The sequence below is a fragment of the Oncorhynchus mykiss genome, chromosome 20, assembly GCF_057628025.1.
Source record: "Oncorhynchus mykiss isolate SJ-2025 chromosome 20, ASM5762802v1, whole genome shotgun sequence".
NCBI lineage: Eukaryota > Metazoa > Chordata > Actinopteri > Salmoniformes > Salmonidae > Oncorhynchus > Oncorhynchus mykiss.
This window is the reverse complement of record NC_143041.1, coordinates 50,239,729-50,257,321: the sequence shown is the minus strand read 5'-3', so window position 1 is coordinate 50,257,321 and position 17,593 is coordinate 50,239,729. Positions and strand designations below refer to the sequence as shown.

General features: G+C 46.9%; 1 protein-coding gene across 4 annotated transcripts in view; it reads left to right on the top strand.

Annotated features, from left to right (window-relative positions):
• The first annotated feature begins 14,150 nt into the window (after positions 1-14,150).
• The window catches only part of LOC110499572 (striatin), a 59,977-nt gene continuing 56,534 nt past the window's right edge, over positions 14,151-17,593 (top strand). The window contains exon 1 of one of the 4 annotated variants that reach the window (XM_036956444.2): positions 14,151-14,578. In XM_036956444.2, coding sequence (XP_036812339.2) covers positions 14,372-14,578 — 207 coding nt within the window. In that variant the 5' untranslated portion in view covers positions 14,151-14,371. The remainder of the gene's footprint in view (positions 14,579-17,593) is intronic. The other 3 variants (XM_036956443.2, XR_016489257.1, XM_090211959.1) reach the window with 3 other exon arrangements.

Here is a 17,593-nt window from a genome sequence, read left to right as displayed (position 1 = left end):
CAGAGAAGCTACGTCTGGTAAGATGAGGGGTGGTGGTGTGTGTCTTTTTGTCAATTACAGCTGGTGCGAGATGTCTAATATTAAAGAAGTCTCAAGGTATTGCTGCCCGAGATAGTGTGGTCTACAGCTCATCATGAGGTACTCTATCTCCCAAGAGAGTTCTCATCTATATTATTCAGAGCTGTCTATTTACCACCACAGACAGATGCTGGCACTAAGACAGCACTCAACCAACTCTTTAAGGCAATAAGCAAACAGGAAAATGCTCACCCAGAAGCAGCACTCGTAGTGGCCAGGGACTTTAATGCAGGCAAACCTAAATCAGTTTAACCACATATTTATCAGCATGTCACATGTGCAACCAGATTTAAAAAAAACTTTACATCACACAGAGATGCATACAAAGCTCTCCCTCGCTCTCCATTTGGCAAATCTGACCATAATTCAATCCTCCTGATTCCTCCTTACAAGCAAAAACTAAAGCAAGAAGTACCAGAGATTCGCTTGATACGGAAGTGGTCAGATGACGCGGATGCTACGCTGCAGGACTGTTTTGCTAGCACAGACTAGAATATGTTACGGGATTCATCCAATGGCATTGAGGTGTATACCACCTCAGTCATCGGCTTCATCAATATGTGCATTGACGATGTCGTCCCCACTGTGACGGTACGTACATTTCCCAACCAAAAGCCATGGATTACAGGCAACATCCGCATCAAGCTAAAGGCTAGAGCTGTCGCTTTCAAGGAGCGGGACACTAATCCGGACGCCTCTAAGAAATCTTGCAAAGCGTCAATACAAGATTAAGATTGAATCCTACTACACCGGCTCTGAAGCTCATCGGATGTGGCAGCGCCTACAAACTATTACAGACTGGGCTTGAAAACTATTATGAACTACAAAGAAAAACCCAGATGCGAGCTGCCCAGTGACACGAGCCTACCAGATGAGCTAAATGCCTTTCATGCTCATTTTGAGGCAAGCAACACTGAAGCATGCACAAGATCACCAGCTGTTCTTGGTGACGGTGTGATAACGCTCTCGGTAGCCGATGTGAGCAAGACCTTTAAACAGGTCAACATTCACAAAGTCGCGGGGCCAGACGGATTACCAGGACACCCCCGGGGTTCATGCTGTGGGGGAGATCTTCGTGGGCTATATGCCTTGTCTCAGGGTAGTAGGCTGGTGGTTGAAAATATCCCTCTAGTGGTGTGGCAATGTTTGTTGGCAATGTTTGTTGGGTTATATCCATGCTGTTATATCTGGAGTATTTCTCCTGTCTTATCCGGTGTCCTGTGTGAATTTAAGTATGCTCTCTCTAATTCTCTCTCTCTTTTTCTCTCTGTCACGTGTGCTCCCTCTCCGGCCTCTAACCCCCTCCAGTTCATGGTAAGACATGAAGCAACAGTGTCTGGTGCAGCTCCAATGTCACAGTGGACCACGTATGTTTTTATGTCTATTGTGACAGGCAATCATTCTGATGGGCAATAAAATACACTACACTACCAAAAGAATGTGGACACCTGCTCGTCGAACATCTCACTCTAAAATCATGGGCATTCATATGGAGTTGATCCCCCCTTTGCTGCTGTAAGAGCCTCCCCTCTTCTGAGAAGGATTTCCACTAGATGTTGGAACATTGCTGTGGAGACTTGTTTCCATTCAGCCGCAAGAGTATTAGTGAGGTTGGGGACTGATGTTGGGCGATTAGGCCTGGCTCACAGTCGGTGTTCCAATTCATCCCGAAGGTGTTTGATGGGGTTCAGTTCCACACCGATCTCAACAAGCCATTTGTGTATGGACCTCGCTTTGTGTGCGGGGGCATTGTTATGCTGAAACAGGAAAGGGCCTTCCCCAAACTGTTGCCACAAAGTTGGAAGCACAGAATAGTCTAAAATGTTAAGATTTCCCTTCACTGGAACTAAGGGGCCAGAACAATGAAAAACAGCCCAGACCATTATTACTCCTCCACCAAACTTTACCGTTGGCGCTATGTGTTGGGGAAGGTAGCATTCTCCTGGCATCCGCCAAACCTAACCCAGTCCATTTCGGACTGCCAGATGGTGAAGCGTGATTCATCACTCTGGAGAAAGCGTTTCCACTGCTCCAGAATCCAATGGCGGAGAGCTTTACACCACTCTAGCTGACGCTTGGCATTGCGCTTGGTGATCTTAAGCTTTTGTGCGGCTGCTCAGCCATGGAAACCCATTTCATGAAGCTCCCGACAAACAGTTATTGTGCTGATGTTGATTCCAGAGGCAGTTTAGAACTCTGTAGTGAGTGTTGCAACTGAGGACAGACGATTTATACGCGCTATGTGCTTCAGCACTCACTTCCAACGTTCTGTAAGGGATTTCCTCCTCTTCTTCCGATGAGGAGAGGCGAGAAGGATCGGAGGACCAATATGCGGCGTGGTTAAAGTTCATGGTTCTTTAATCAGAGAAACTATACATGAACAGAATACAAATCAAATCAAATTTATTTATATAGCCCTTCGTACATCAGCTGATATCTCAAAGTGCTGTACAGAAACCCAGCCTAAAACCCCAAACAGCAAGCAATGCAGGTGTAGAAGCACGGTGGCTAGGAAAAACTCCCTAGAAAGGAAAACCTAGGAAGAAACCTAGAGAGGAACCAGGCTATGTGGGGTGGCCAGTCCTCTTCTGGCTGTGCCGGGTGGAGATTATAACAGAACATGGCCAAGATGTTCAAATGTTCATAAATGACCAGCATGGTGGAATTATAATAAGGCAGAACAGTTGAAACTGGAGCAGCAGCACGGTCAGGTGGACAGGGGACAGCAAGGAGTCATCATGTCAGGTAGTCCTGGGGCATGGTCCTAGGGCTCAGGTCCTCCGAGAGAGAGAAAGAAAGAGAGAAGGAGAGAATTAGAGAACGCACACTTAGATTCACACAGGACACCGAATAGGACAGGAGAAGTACTCCAGATATAACAAACTGACCCTAGCCCCCCTACACAAACTACTGTAGCATAAATACTGGAGGCTGAGACAGGAGGGGTCAGGAGACACTGTGGCCCCATCCAAGGACACCCCCGGACAGGGCCAAACAGGAAGGACATAACCCCACCCACTTTGCCAAAGCACAGCCCCCACACCCCTAGAGGGATATCTTCAACCACCAACTTACCATCCTGAGACAAGGCTGAGTATAGCCCACAAAGACCTCCGCCACGGCACAACCCAAGGGGGCGCCAACCCAGACAGGATGACCACATCAGTGAAACAACCCACTCCGGTGACGCACCCCCTGATACAAAACAAGAATACAAAACAAGAAACGTGAAAACCCGAAAACAGTCCCGTGTGGCACAAACACTGACACAGGAGACAACCACCCACAAAATATCCAAAGAAAATGGCTGCCTAAATATGGTTCCCAATCAGAGACAACGATAAACACCTGCCTCTGATTGAGAACCACTCTAGGCAACCATAGACTTACCTAGACAACTACACTGAACATAACCCCATAAATCTAATAACCCCCTTGACAAGACAAAACACAATAAATCACCCATGTCACATCCTGGCCTAACCAAAATAATAAAGAAAACACAGATAACTAAGGCCAGGGCGTGACAGTACCCCCCCCCCCCAAAGGTGCGGACTCCCGGCTGCACACCTAAACATATAGGGGAGGGTCTGGGTGGGCGTATATCCACGGTGGTGGCTCTGGCGCGGGACGTGGACCCCACTCCAACATAGTCTTAGTCCGCTTTCTGAGCGTCCTTTGAGTGGCGACCCTCGCCACCGACCTTGGCCTAAGAACCCTAACAGAGAGCCCCACTGGACTGAGGGGCAGCTCCGGACTGAGGGGCAGCTCCGGACTGAGGGGTAGCTCAGGACTGAGAGGTAGCTCAGGACTGAGAGGCAGCTCAGGCTGGTTGACGGCTCTGGCAGCTTCTGGCTGAATGGCGGTTCTGCCGGATCCTGGCTGACTGGCGGCTCTGGAAGATCCTGGCTGACTGGCGGCTCTGGAAGATCCTGGCTGACTGGCGGCTCTGGAAGATCCTGGCTGACTGGCGGCTCTGGAAGATCCTGGCTGACTGGCGGCTCTGGAGGATCCTGGCTGACTGGCGGCTCTGGAGGATCCTGGCTGACTGGCGGCTCTGGAGGATCCTGGCTGACTGGCGGCTCTAGCAGCTCTGGACAGACGGGAGACTCTAGCAGCTCTGGACAGATGGGAGACTCTAGCAGCTCTGGACAGACGGGAGACTCTAGCAGCTCTGGACAGACGAGGCGCACTGTAGGCCTGGTGCGTGGTGCCGGCGCTGGTGGTACTGGGGCGAGGACACGCACCTCAGGGTGAGTGCGGGAGGAGGAACAGGGAGTAGTGGGCTCTGGACACGCACAGGAAGCCTGGTGCGGGGAGCTGCCACCGGAGGGCTGGTGTGTGGAGGTGCGTTCCACCGCATAACACGGTGCCTGACCAGTACCACGCCCGCCACGGTTAGCACTGCTAGGAGCACTGTAGCGCTGAGCTGGCACAGGACGTGCAAGCGTAGGGAGGTGCACACTTAGGACGAGTATGGAGAGCTGACCCAGGTGCCATCAAATCCCCGACATGTTCCGTCGGGCGAATGCCGTGCCTCATGCACCAACACAGCAACTCCCTCATAACTCTCTCCTCCAATTTCCCCATGAACTCCTTCACGGTCTCTGCTTCGCTCACCTCCAACACCGGCTCTGGTTCTGGTTTCCTTCTTGGCTTACGATAAACAGGGGGAGTTGGCTCAGGTCTGACTCCTGACTCTGCCACACTCTCCCTGTGCCTCCCCCCAATACATTTTTGGGGCTGACTCTCGGGCTTCCATCCGCACTGCCGTGCTGCCTCCTCAAACCGCCGCCTCTCCGCTTTGGCTGTCTCCAGCTCTGCCTTTGGGCAGCGATATTTCCCTGGCTGTGCCCAGGGTCCTTTCCCGTCTAGGATCTCCTCCCACGTCCAGGAGTCTTGATTCTTCTGCCGCTGTTGCTGCTGCCCGTTACCACGCTGCTTGGTCCTTGGTTGGTGGGTGGTTCTGTAACGGGTTTCTTCCTGGGAAGGAGAGGCGAGAAGGATCGGAGGACCAATATGCGGCGTGGTAAGTGTTCATGGTTCTTTAATCAGAGAAACTATACATGAACAGAACACAAAACAAGAAACGTGAAAACCCGAAAACAGTCCCGTGTGGCACAAACACTGACACAGGAGACAACCACCCACCAAAATACTCAAATAATATGGCTGCCTAAATATGGTTCCCAATCAGAGACAACGATAAACACCTGCCTCTGATTGAGAACCACTCTAGGCAACCATAGACTTACCTAGACAACTACACTGAAAACAACCCAAAAATCTAATAAACCCCTAGACAAGTCGAAACACAATAAATCACCCATGTCACACCCTGGCCTAACCAAAATAATAAAGAAAACACAGATAACTAAGGCCAGGGCGTGACACGTTCTGTGAGCTTGTGTGGCCTATCACTTCGCGGCTGAGCTGTTGTTATACCTGGACGTTTCCACTTCACAATAACAGCACTCACAATAACAGCACTCATAAGCAAGGCGCTAAAAGAGATGGCCGCCTCGCTTCACGTTCCTAAGAAACTATGCAGTAACTATCTTAGGTTTTATTAAATACAGTCGGGAGGAACTATTGGATATAAGAGCAACGCCAACTCACCATCATTACGACCAGGAACACGACTTTCCCGAAGCGGATCCTCTGTTTTGACCACCACCAAGGACAATGGATTGGATCCCAGCCGGCGAACCAAAACCACGACGGCGTAAAAGGGGCAGACGAAGCGGTATTCTGGTGAGGCTCCGGAGACAGGCACATCACGCAGCGCTCCCAAGCATACTACTAGCCAATGTCCAGTCTCTTGACAACAAGGTTGATGAAATCCGAGCAAGGGTAACATTCCAGAGAGACATCAGAGACGTGTAACGTTCTTTGCTTCATGGAAACATGGCTCACTCGAGAGACGCCATCGGAGTCGGTGCAGCCAGCTGGTTTCTTCACGCATCGCGCCGACAGAAACAAGCATCTTTCTGGTAAAAAGAGGGGCGGGGGGGGTATGCCTTATAATTAACGAGACGTGGTGTGATCATAACAACATACAGGAACTCAAGTCCTTCTGTTCACCTGACTTAGAATTCCTCACAATCAAATGCCAATCTACCAAGAGAATTCTCTTCGATTATAATCACAGCTGCATATATTTCCCCCCAAGCAGACACATTGATGGCCCTAAACGAACTTCATTTGACTCTATGTAAACTGGAAACCACATTTCCCGAGGCTGCATTCATTGTAGCTGTTCATTTTAACAAGGTTAATCTGAAAACAAGACTCCCTAAATTCTATCAGCATATCGATTGTGCAACCAGGGCAAAACCCTGGATCATTGTTATTCTAACTTCCGTGATGCACAACAGGCCCTCCCTCGCCCTCCTTTCGGAAAAGCTGACGACGACTCTATGTTGTTGCTTCCAGCCTATAGACAGAAACTAAAAGGAAGCTCCCACACTCAGGTCTGTCCAACGCTGGTCCGACCAATCTGATTCCACACTTCAAGATTGCTTCGATCACATGGACTGGGATATGTTCCGCATTGCGTCAAACAACAACATTGACGAATACGCTGATTCGGTGAGCGAGTTTATTAGCAAGTGCGTCTGTGATGTTGTACCCACAGTGTTTATTAAAACATTCCCCAACCAGAAACCGTGGATTGATGGCAGCATTTGCGTGAAACTGAAAACCCGAACCACTGCTTTTAATCAGGGTGACCGGAAACATAACCGAATACAAAGTGCAGCTATTCACTCCGCAAGGCAACCAAACAAGCTAAGCATCAGTATAGAGACAAAGTAAAGTCGCAATTCAATGGTTCAGACACGAAAGGTATGTGGCAGGGTCTACAGTCAATCACGGATTACAAAAAGAAAACCAGCCCCGTCGCGAACCAGGAAGTCTTGCTGCCAGACAGACTAAACAACTTTTTTGCTCGCTTTGAGGACAAGACAGTGCCTCTGACACCACCCGCGACAAAAACCTGCGGACTCTCCCTCACTGCAGCCGACATGAGTAAAACATTTAAACGTGTTAACCCTCGCAAGGCTGCAGGCCCAGACGGCATCCCCAGCCGCGTCCTCAGAGCATGCGCAGACCAGCTGGCTGGTGTGTTTATGGACATATTCAATCAATCCTTATCCCAGTCTGCTGTTCCCACATGCTTCAAGAGGGCCACCATTGTTCCTGTTCCCAAGAAAGATAAGGTAACTGAGCTAAATGACTATCGAACTGTAGCACTCATTTCCGTCATCATGAAGTACTTCGAGAGACTAGTCAAGGACCATATCACCCCCACCCTACCTGACACCCTAGACCCACTCCAATTTGCTTACCACCCCAATAGGTCCACATCTGGACAAGAGGAATACCTATGTGAGAATGCTGTTCATCGACTACAGCTCAGCATTTAGAACCATAGTACCATCCAAACTCGTCATTAAGCTTGAGACCCTGGGTCTCGACCCTGCCTTGTGCAACTGGGTACTGGACTTCCTGACGGGCCGCCCCCAGGTGGTGAGGGTAGGTAACAACATCTCTATCCCGCTGATCCTCAACACTGGGGCCCCACAAGGGTGCGTTCTGAGCCCTCTCCTGTACTCCCTGTTCACCCACGACTGCGTGGCCATGCACACCTCGAACTCAATCATCAAGTTTGCAGACGACACTACAGTGGTAGGCTTGATTACCAACAACGACGAGACGGCCTACAGGGAGGAGGTGAGAGCCCTCAGAGTTAGAACTGCCAAAGGGGGCGGAGTTGCAATCTACTGCAGAGATAGACTGCAGAGTTTAGTCTTACTATACTATCCAGGTAAAACAATTTGAGCTTCTATTTTTAAATATCCACCTTTCCAGAAACAAGTCTCTCACCGTTGCCGCTTGCTATAGACCACCCTCTGCCCCCAGCTGTGCCCTGGACACAATATGTGAACTGATTTCCCCCATCTATCTTCAGAGCTCGTGCTGCTAGGTGACCTAACTGGGACATGCTTAACACCCCAGCCATCCTACAATATAAGCTTGATGCCCTCGATCTCACACAAATGATCAATAAACCTACCAGGTACAACCCCAAATCCAGGCACCCTCGTAGATATCATCCTAACCAACTTGCCCTCCAAATACACCTCTGCTGTCTTCAACCAAGATCTCAGCGATCACTGCCGAATTGCCTGCATCCGTAATGGGTCTGCAATTAAAAAAGACCACCCCTCATCATTGTCAAACGGCCTTTCTAATCGACCTGGCCCGGGTATCCTGGAAAGATATTGACCTCATTCCGTCAGTAGAGGATGCCTGGCTATTCTTTAAAAGTGCCATCCTCACCATCTTAAATAAGCATGCCCATTCAAAAAAATTCAACCAGGAACAGATATAGCCCTTAGTTCACTCCAGACCTGACTGCCCTTGACCAGCAAAAAAACATCCCTCGGAGTGTGGTGTCAGGAAATAACATCACACTCAACATCAACAAAACAAAAGAGATGATTGTGGACTTCAGGAAACAGCAGAGGGAGCACCCCCCTATCCACATTAACGGGACAGTAGTGGAGAGGGTAGTAAGTTTTAAGTTCCTCGGCGTACACATCACAGACAAACTGAATTGGTCCACTCACACAGACAGCATCGTGAAGAAGGTGCAGCAGCGCCTCTTCAACCTCAGGAGGCTGAAGAAATTCAGCTGTCACCAAATGCACTCACAAGCTTTTACAGATGCACAATCGACATCACCCTGTCGGGCTGTATCACCGCCTGGTACGGCAACTGCTCCACCCTCAACCGTAAGGCTCTCCAGAGGGTAGTGAGGTCTGCACAACGCATCACCGGGGGCAAACTACCTGCCCTCACAGGACACCTACACCACCAGATGTCACAGGAAGGCCAAAAATATCATCAAGGACAACAACCACCCGAGCCACTGCCTGTTCACCCCGCTATCATCCAGAAGGCGAGTTCAGTACAGGTGCATCAAAGCAGGGACCGAGAGACTGAAAAACAGCTTCTATCTCAAGGCCATCAGACTGTTAAACAGCCACCACTAACATTGAGTGGCTGCCAACATACTAACTCAACTCCAGCCACTTTAATAATAGAAAAATTTAGGTCAAAAATGTATTACTAGCCACTTTAACCAATGCCACTTTTATATGTTTACATACCCTACATTACTCATCTCATATGTATATACTGTACTCTATACCATCTACTGCATCTTGCCTATGCCGTTCTGTACCATCACTCATTCATATATTTTTATGTACATATTCCTCATTCCTTTACACTTGTGTATATAAGGTAGTAGTTGTTAGATTGTTAGGTTAGATTACTCGTTGGATATTACTTGGATATTACTGCATTATCGGAACTAGAAGCACAAGCATTTCGCTACACTCGCATTAACATCTGCTAACCATGTGTATGTGACAAATAAAATAGGATTTGATTTGATTTGACTTACAGTTGACCCCGGCAACTCTAGCAGGGCTCGATTTTATACACCTGTCAGCAACGGCTGAAATAATCCACTATTTGAATTGGTGTCCACATACTCCTGTTTATTTCGTGTGTATATTCTATTCTCAAGATACGAGTTCAAGGTTTTAGGTTTAATAGTTGTTTGTACAGGACACACACGGTCTACACCATCCAGCCAGATGCTGACTGCAGATTCCTTCTGGAAACGATAAGAAATACTAAAAGATAAGAACACGAACATCAAGTAAATGTCTCAGTAGAATAGAATAAACCTTTCAGTGTATAAAACAGGAATGCACCATTTATAGTCCGGTATTTACACATGTTTTGGGGAAGGGGGATAGGGGGACAAGTGTTTAAATTGTGCAGTGGTAGGTTTTGGGGAAGGGGGATAGGGGGACGTGTTTAAATTGTGTAGTGCTATGTTTTGGGGAAGGGGGATAGGGGGACAAGTGTTTAAATTGTGCAGTGGTAGGTTTTGGGGAAGGGGGATGTACATAGCGTCTGAGGTTTGACTTGTGACAGCGGATCAATTGATTTGGATTAAAATGGACAATAAGTATATATTCTATCAGCAGGCAAAGCACTGGAAATGCAAAGTATGTGTAAATTCTGCCTTAGTGAATAATGAACTAGATCAGAACTGGGCTGCCTGTGTAAATACTGCCTTAGTGAATAATGAACTAGATCAGAACTGGGCTGCCTGTGTAAATACAGCCTTAATGAAGAATGAACTAGATCAGAACTGGGCTGCCTGTGTAAATACTGCCTTAGTGAATAATGAACTAGATCAGAACTGGGCTGCCTGTGTAAATACTGCCTTAGTGAAGAATGAACTAGATCAGAACTGGGCTGCCTGTGTAAATACTGCCTTAGTGAATAATGAACTAGATCAGAACTGGGCTGCCTGTGTAAATACTGCCTTAGTGAATAATGAACTAGATCAGAACTGGGCTGCCTGTGTAAATACAGACCATAAAGGAAATAAGGAAGTGGTTTTGTGTTATCCCAGGGTACATTCCAAACACTCAACAGACACACCCTCTCCCCTCAATTAAATTAAGTGGACACTTTGATTACGTATCATGACATCTGACGAGTTTACACTTGCAGGGCGAAGGGCGAGGAAGGAAGGAATGAATTCTTCCCAGAAATTCGTCACTCGCTTGTCCCTCGACGACTGTTTTCAGCCACCGGTAGCTTGTGGGTGCTTTATATGCGCTTCAGTCAATTATGAGTGCATGTCTACTTATATTAAATATATAATTATTAATATACGCCTACTGTATGATAGCTAGTAAATTAATTAGCTAACTAACGTTAGCCTGCCTAGCTGGAACTTCTGAAGAAGCTAACCAAACAAAAACATCATTACTTTATGAGATGTGTTTATGCGTTAGTAGCACAATTTCAGTCAATCAACAAATCAACCAATCATCCATCATCAATCAATCAACCAATCATCAATCAGTCAATCAACCAATCGACCAATCATCCATCATCAATCAGTCAATCAATGAATTAAACCAGATACCTCACTCCTCTGCTAGTCTAAACAGGATGATAGAGGACAGATAGTCAAGTTATTGTTGTGTAAAATGAAAACACCTTAACTTAATCAAATATTTGAAAAAGAGTATTGAATAGGGCCCTTTATTTGAGGGAGTCAAAGTGGTGTACCTACTACCTACTACCATACCCCATTCAAAATCCCTCTTTAACCTAAGAGTCTTAGCTCTGTCTAAGCTATATGAAATTGTTTTAAGAAGGTCATACCAAGGATCATTTTTCTATTTGGTTTTGAATTTTATGACCCCTTATTAAAGTATAAAAAAAATATAAAAAATAATATTTGATGAAAAAATATTTTTGTCCGTACTGCTATTAGCCAATACAAACACATTGAATAACAGATTCACAACATTAAACGACAGAGTCCCCCCCCCAAAAGAAGTGTCAAATTAAAATCAAAGCAAATGTATTTATGAAGCTCTTCTTATATCAGCAGATGTCACAAAGTGCTGCACAGAAATCCAGCCTGAAACACCAAACAGCAAGCAATGCAGGTGTAGAGGTGCAAGGTGGCTGGGAACTCCCTAGAAAGGCCAGAACCTAGGAAGAAACCTAGAGAGGAACCAGGGGGCTGTCCAGTACTCTTCTGGCTGAGCCTGTCCTATGTCTGAGTGAATTAAGAAAGATCAGGAAACAAATATATTTAACCCCTTATTTTTGGCACTAAACAGTCTCCATATATAAGGGAAAGGGGGATACCTAGTCAGTTGACCAACAAAGGGGATACCTAGTCAGTTGACCAACAAAGGGGGATACCTAGTCAGTTGACCAACAAAGGGGATACCTAGTCAGTTGACCAACAAAGGGGATACCTAGTCAGTTGACCAACAAAGGGGGATACCTAGTCAGTTGACCAACAAAGGGGGATACCTAGTCAGTTGACCAACAAAGGGGATACCTAGTCAGTTGACCAACAAAGGGGGATACCTAGTCAGTTGACCAACAAAGGGGGATACCTAGTCAGTTGACCAACAAAGGGGGATACCTAGTCAGTTGACCAACAAAGGGGATACCTAGTCAGTTGACCAACAAAGGGGGATACCTAGTCAGTTGACCAACAAAGGGGGATACCTAGTCAGTTGACCAACAAAGGGGGATACCTAGTCAGTTGACCAACAAAGGGGGATACCTAGTCAGTTGACCAACAAAGGGGATACCTAGTCAGTTGACCAACAATGGGGGATACCTAGTCAGTTGACCAACAAAGGGGATACCTAGTCAGTTGACCAACAAAGGGGGATACCTAGTCAGTTGACCAACAAAGGGGATACCTAGTCAGTTGACCAACAAAGGGGGATACCTAGTCAGTTGACCAACAAAGGGGGATACCTAGTCAGTTGACCAACAAAGGGGATACCTAGTCAGTTGACCAACAAAGGGGGATACCTAGTCAGTTGACCAACAAAGGGGGATACCTAGTCAGTTGACCAACAAAGGGGGATACCTAGTCAGTTGACCAACAAAGGGGGATACCTAGTCAGTTGACCAACAAAGGGGGATACCTAGTCAGTTGACCAACAAAGGGGGATACCTAGTCAGTTGACCAACTGAATACCTTCAACTGAAATGTGTCTTCCACATTTGTTTTATTTGAGCCTTTATTTAAATAGGCAAGTCAATTAAGAACAAATTCTTATTTACAATGACGGCCTACCCTGGCCAAACCTGGACAACGCTGGGCCAATTGTGCACCACACTATGGGACTCCCAATCACAGCCGGATGTGATACAGCCTGAATTCGAACCAGGGACTGCAGGGACGCCTCTTGCACTGAGGTGCAGTGCCTTAGACAGCTGCACCACTCAGGAGCCCCACCCCTCTGAATCAGAGAGGTAAGGGGGGCTGCCTTAATCCCATGGAACAGTGGGTTAACTGCCTTGCTCAGGGTAACAGTGGGTTAACTGTCTTGTTCAGGGGAACAGTGGGTTAACTGCCTTGCTCAGGGTAACAGTGGGTTAACAGCCTTGCTCAGGGGAACAGTGGGTTAACTGTCTTGTTCAGGGGAACAGTGGGTTAACTGCCTTGTTCAGGGGAACAGTGGGTTAACTGCCTTGCTCAGGGGAACAGTGGGTTAACTGTCTTGTACAGGGGAACAGTGGGTTAACTGCCTTGTTCAGGGGAACAGTGGGTTAACTGCCTTGTTCAGGGGAACAGTGGGTTAACTGCCTTGTTCAGGGGAACAGTGGGTTAACTGCCTTGCTCAGGGGAACAGTGGGTTAACTGTCTTGTACAGGGGAACAGTGGGTTAACTGCCTTGTTCAGGGGAACAGTGGGTTAACTGCCTTGTACAGGGGAACAGTGGGTTAACTGCCTTGTTCAGGGGAACAGTGGGTTAACTGCCTTGTTCAGGGGAACAGTGGGTTAACTGCCTTGTTCAGGGGAACAGTGGGTTAACTGCCTTGTTCAGGGGAACAGTGGGTTAACTGCCTTGTTCAGGGGAACAGTGGGTTAACTGCCTTGCTCAGGGGAACAGTGGGTTAACTGTCTTGTACAGGGGAACAGTGGGTTAACTGCCTTGTTCAGGGGAACAGTGGGTTAACTGCCTTGTACAGGGGAACAGTGGGTTAACTGCCTTGTTCAGGGGAACAGTGGGTTAACTGCCTTGTTCAGGGGAACAGTGGGTTAACTGCCTTGTTCAGGGGAACAGTGGGTTAACTGCCTTGTTCAGGGGAACAGTGGGTTAACTGCCTTGTTCAGAGGAACAGTGGGTTAACTGCCTTGTTCAGGGGCAGAACAACATATTTTTACCTTGTCTGCTCTGGGATTCGATCCAGCAACCTTTCCAGTACTTCTATTCATTTTCCCGACAGTTACAGGGGACTTTCAGACTAGTCTTGTGAGGTATGTGGGCGTCCTAGAGCAAAACAGGTAAATACAATCAATAGATACAAATACAGATATCTTAAATTGAGGAGTTGTATGTAAATGTTTTTATTATGCAAATTGTGTTCCTTATGGTTTGTCCACTCAGTGTTGATGTGTCCCCTTGTGGTGTTGTGTGTTTTCTGACTACATCCATACATGGTGTGGGCGTGATGATGTTCTCCGACGTCAGTCAATGACAGCTGGCTGTCAGAAAGCCCGAGACACAGAGACACAGAGAACTGTCAGTATACGGTAGTAGTTACTATCCTTCCGATTGAACATCGTACATTCATTTGGCTTGGCGAACAATCTCACGAATCAGCGACACAAAAGAGGCGCTGTCACTCTGTCCGTGCCCAGGCCATGGACGAACAGGCTGGGCCCGGGGTTTTCTTCAACAACAACTCTATCTTATCGGGCGGTGGGAAAGGACTGCTACCGGAGGGCGACGCAGCGGAGGCAGCCAGGTCACCGTACAGTATCCCGGGGATCCTACACTTCCTGCAACACGAATGGGCCCGCTTCGACGTGGAGAAGGTGCAATGGGAGTTGCAACGCGCCGAATTACAGGTGAATAACTTTGATATTTTGTATATTCACTTTTTTGAAAGGATGTTTTTGGTGAAATGGCAGGTTTGTCCAATGGTCTTATCAGGATAGCTACATAGCTATTCAATGCATGAATGGGATTGTTTTAGTTAGCATTAGCTAGCGTGCACTGTCTCCTGGTTGGTTAGCACATGCTAAGTAGCCATTCTGTCTTGACAAGCTACTAGTTAGTTAGTTAGTTAGTTAGTTGAGTCGTGAGGACAACTCTAGCTTGTCTAGCTGCATGTAGTTAGTTCTGGATGAGGTGTAATTTACTTGCTATTTTAGTCCTTTTTCTAAAACTAGCTAATGTTAGTTAGCTAATCTGTTGTGTCTAGTGCCTTAAAATTTGATGTTTATTTGTGTAGCAAACTCACTAGCAAGTTAGTAACTGGCATGGCAAAGCTGATGAAACCTCCCAAGAGTGACTAACCAGGTAGTCGGCTAACTAATGTTATAGCAACAATCTAGCAAACCAACTGGTTAGCTAGTCAATCTGCTCCCTCTGCTGTTGTCTTGGAAAATACAGGCATTGAAGCTGCTGAAACCTGTGATGGTATAAAGTTAATAACGTATTACATTAGCTGTATCTGAGTGATGCCACCCCCCAATGAACACACTCCACACATTTATGCATTGGCCATTTTCTTCTGCTTTTCCTCCTTCCTGCCCCCGACCTCTTTTCCTCCTTCCTGCCCCCGACATCTTTTCCCCCTTCCTGCCCACTGACATCTTTTCCTCCTTCCTGGCCCCCGACATCTTTTCCTCCTTCCTGGCCCCCGACATCTTTTCCTCCTTCCTGCCCACCGACATATTTTCCTCCTTCCTGCCCCCCGACATCCTGAGTTCAGTTGTCACTGTTATGCTCTGACACAAGGCTCAGCTGGCACTCGGACATACGCTCACGGCCACACTGTTGTTTTGCAGCAGGGGCCAGGATGGCGCCAGAGGAGGTGGCTGCCATTTTACGGGATCCTAACCAATTGTTCTATTGTGTAATGTGCTTTGACGTTATTTGTAACTTATTTTGTACATAATGTTGCTGCCACCGTCTCTTATAACCGAAAAGAGCTTCTGGGAATCAGAACAGAGATTACTCACCTCAACCTGGATTAAGGTTTTTTCTTTAACGAGTTGGACGTGAAGGATTTACTCCAGACACCCAATAAGGCCCAAATCCCCGTCATTCACATGAAGAAGAGACGGAGATATCGGGGCCGTAGGTCAGGGTGCCTTGTGAGAATCCGACGGCGACTGGGTAACCTGCCTCTACCATCAGTCCTATTAGCCAACGTGCAATCAGTTGATAATAAAATGGATGAGATCCGATCAAGACTATCCTACCAACGGGACTTTAAAAACTAATTTCTTATGTTTCACCGAGTCATGGCTGAGCAACATGTATAACATACAGCTGGCTGGATTTTCAGTCCATCGGCAATAACAGCTGCCTCCGGTAAGACGGGGTGGCGGTCTGTGTCTATTTGTAAATAACAGAGGGTACACGAAATCTAATATTAAGGAAGTCTCAAGGTTTTGCTTGCCTGAGGTAGAGTATCTCATGATAAGATGTAGACCACACTATTTACCGCATTGTTTTCATCTATATTTTTTTGTAGCTGTCTATTTACCACCACAGACCGACGCTGGCACTAAGACGGCACTCAACCAACTCTATAAGGCCATAAGCAAACAAGAAAACGCTCATCCAGAGGCGGCGCTCCTAGTGGCCGGGGACTTTAATGCAGAGAACCTTAAATCCGTTTTACCTCATTTCTATCAGCATGTTAAATGTGCAACCAGAGGGAAAAAAACTCTAGACCACCTTTGATCCACACAGAGACGCATACAAAGCTCTCCCTTGCCCTCCATTTTGCAAATCTGCCGCAGCGCCAGACGGATTACCGGAAGTGTACTCCGAGCATTTGCCGACCAACTGGCAAGTGTGTCTATTGACATTTTTAACCTTTAACCTGACTGAGTCTCTAATACCAACATGTTTCAAGCAGACCACCTTAGTCCCTGTGACAGGACAACAACCTCTCCCTCAACGTAATCAAGACAAAGGAGATAATCACGGTCTACAGGAAAGCGGGCCGAACAGGCCCCCATTAACATCGACGGAGCTGTAGTGGAACGGGTCGAGAGTTTCAAGTTCCTTGGTGTCCACATCACCAATGTTGTTGTTGATCCGATCTAGGAGAAAAGGGCATTCAAACATCTTGCTGTAATTTTCACACATGCTCCACATTAACCCCTAGGAAACATACATTTTAGGAAGAGTCTTATTGGTTCCAAACCGCTTCCATTTAAGAATGATGGAGGCCACTGTGTTCTTGGGGACCTTCAATGCTGCAGAAATGTTTTGGTACCATTTCCCAGACCTGTGCCTCGTCGCAATCCTGTCTCGGAGCTCTACGGAAAATTCCTTCTACCTCGTTACTTGGTTTTGCTCTGACATGCACTGTCAACTATGAGACCTTATATATATACAGGTGTGTGTGTGCCTTTCCAAATCATGTCACATCAACAGAATTTACCTTAGGTGATTCCAACCAAGTTGAAGAAACATCTCAAGGATGATCAATGGAAACAGGATGCAGAACTTACTGAACTTACTTTTTTATTTGTAATTCATTTACCAAAAATTTAAACTGTTTTCACTGTCATTATGGGGTATTGTGTGTAGCTTAATGAGGAAAATGTTTTATTGAATCCATTTTAGAATACATAACAAAATGTGGAACAAGTCTAGGTCTGAATACTTTCCGAAGGTTAGGTTAGGTTATCGTTTCCTCTTACCTGGTTGTAAAACATTCTCTCCTTGTCAGAGCAATAGTTGAGCAAGAATCTAGTGAATCCACATGATCCCAGTGTGATGTCATTACTGAGTCATCAACTCTCTATCACCGCTTAGCCGGTGGAGGTTTGGATGATCCATCTTTCACAGGCCTTAGTTATCTACTGGCATGGTGGATGATCCGTCTTCACAGGAGT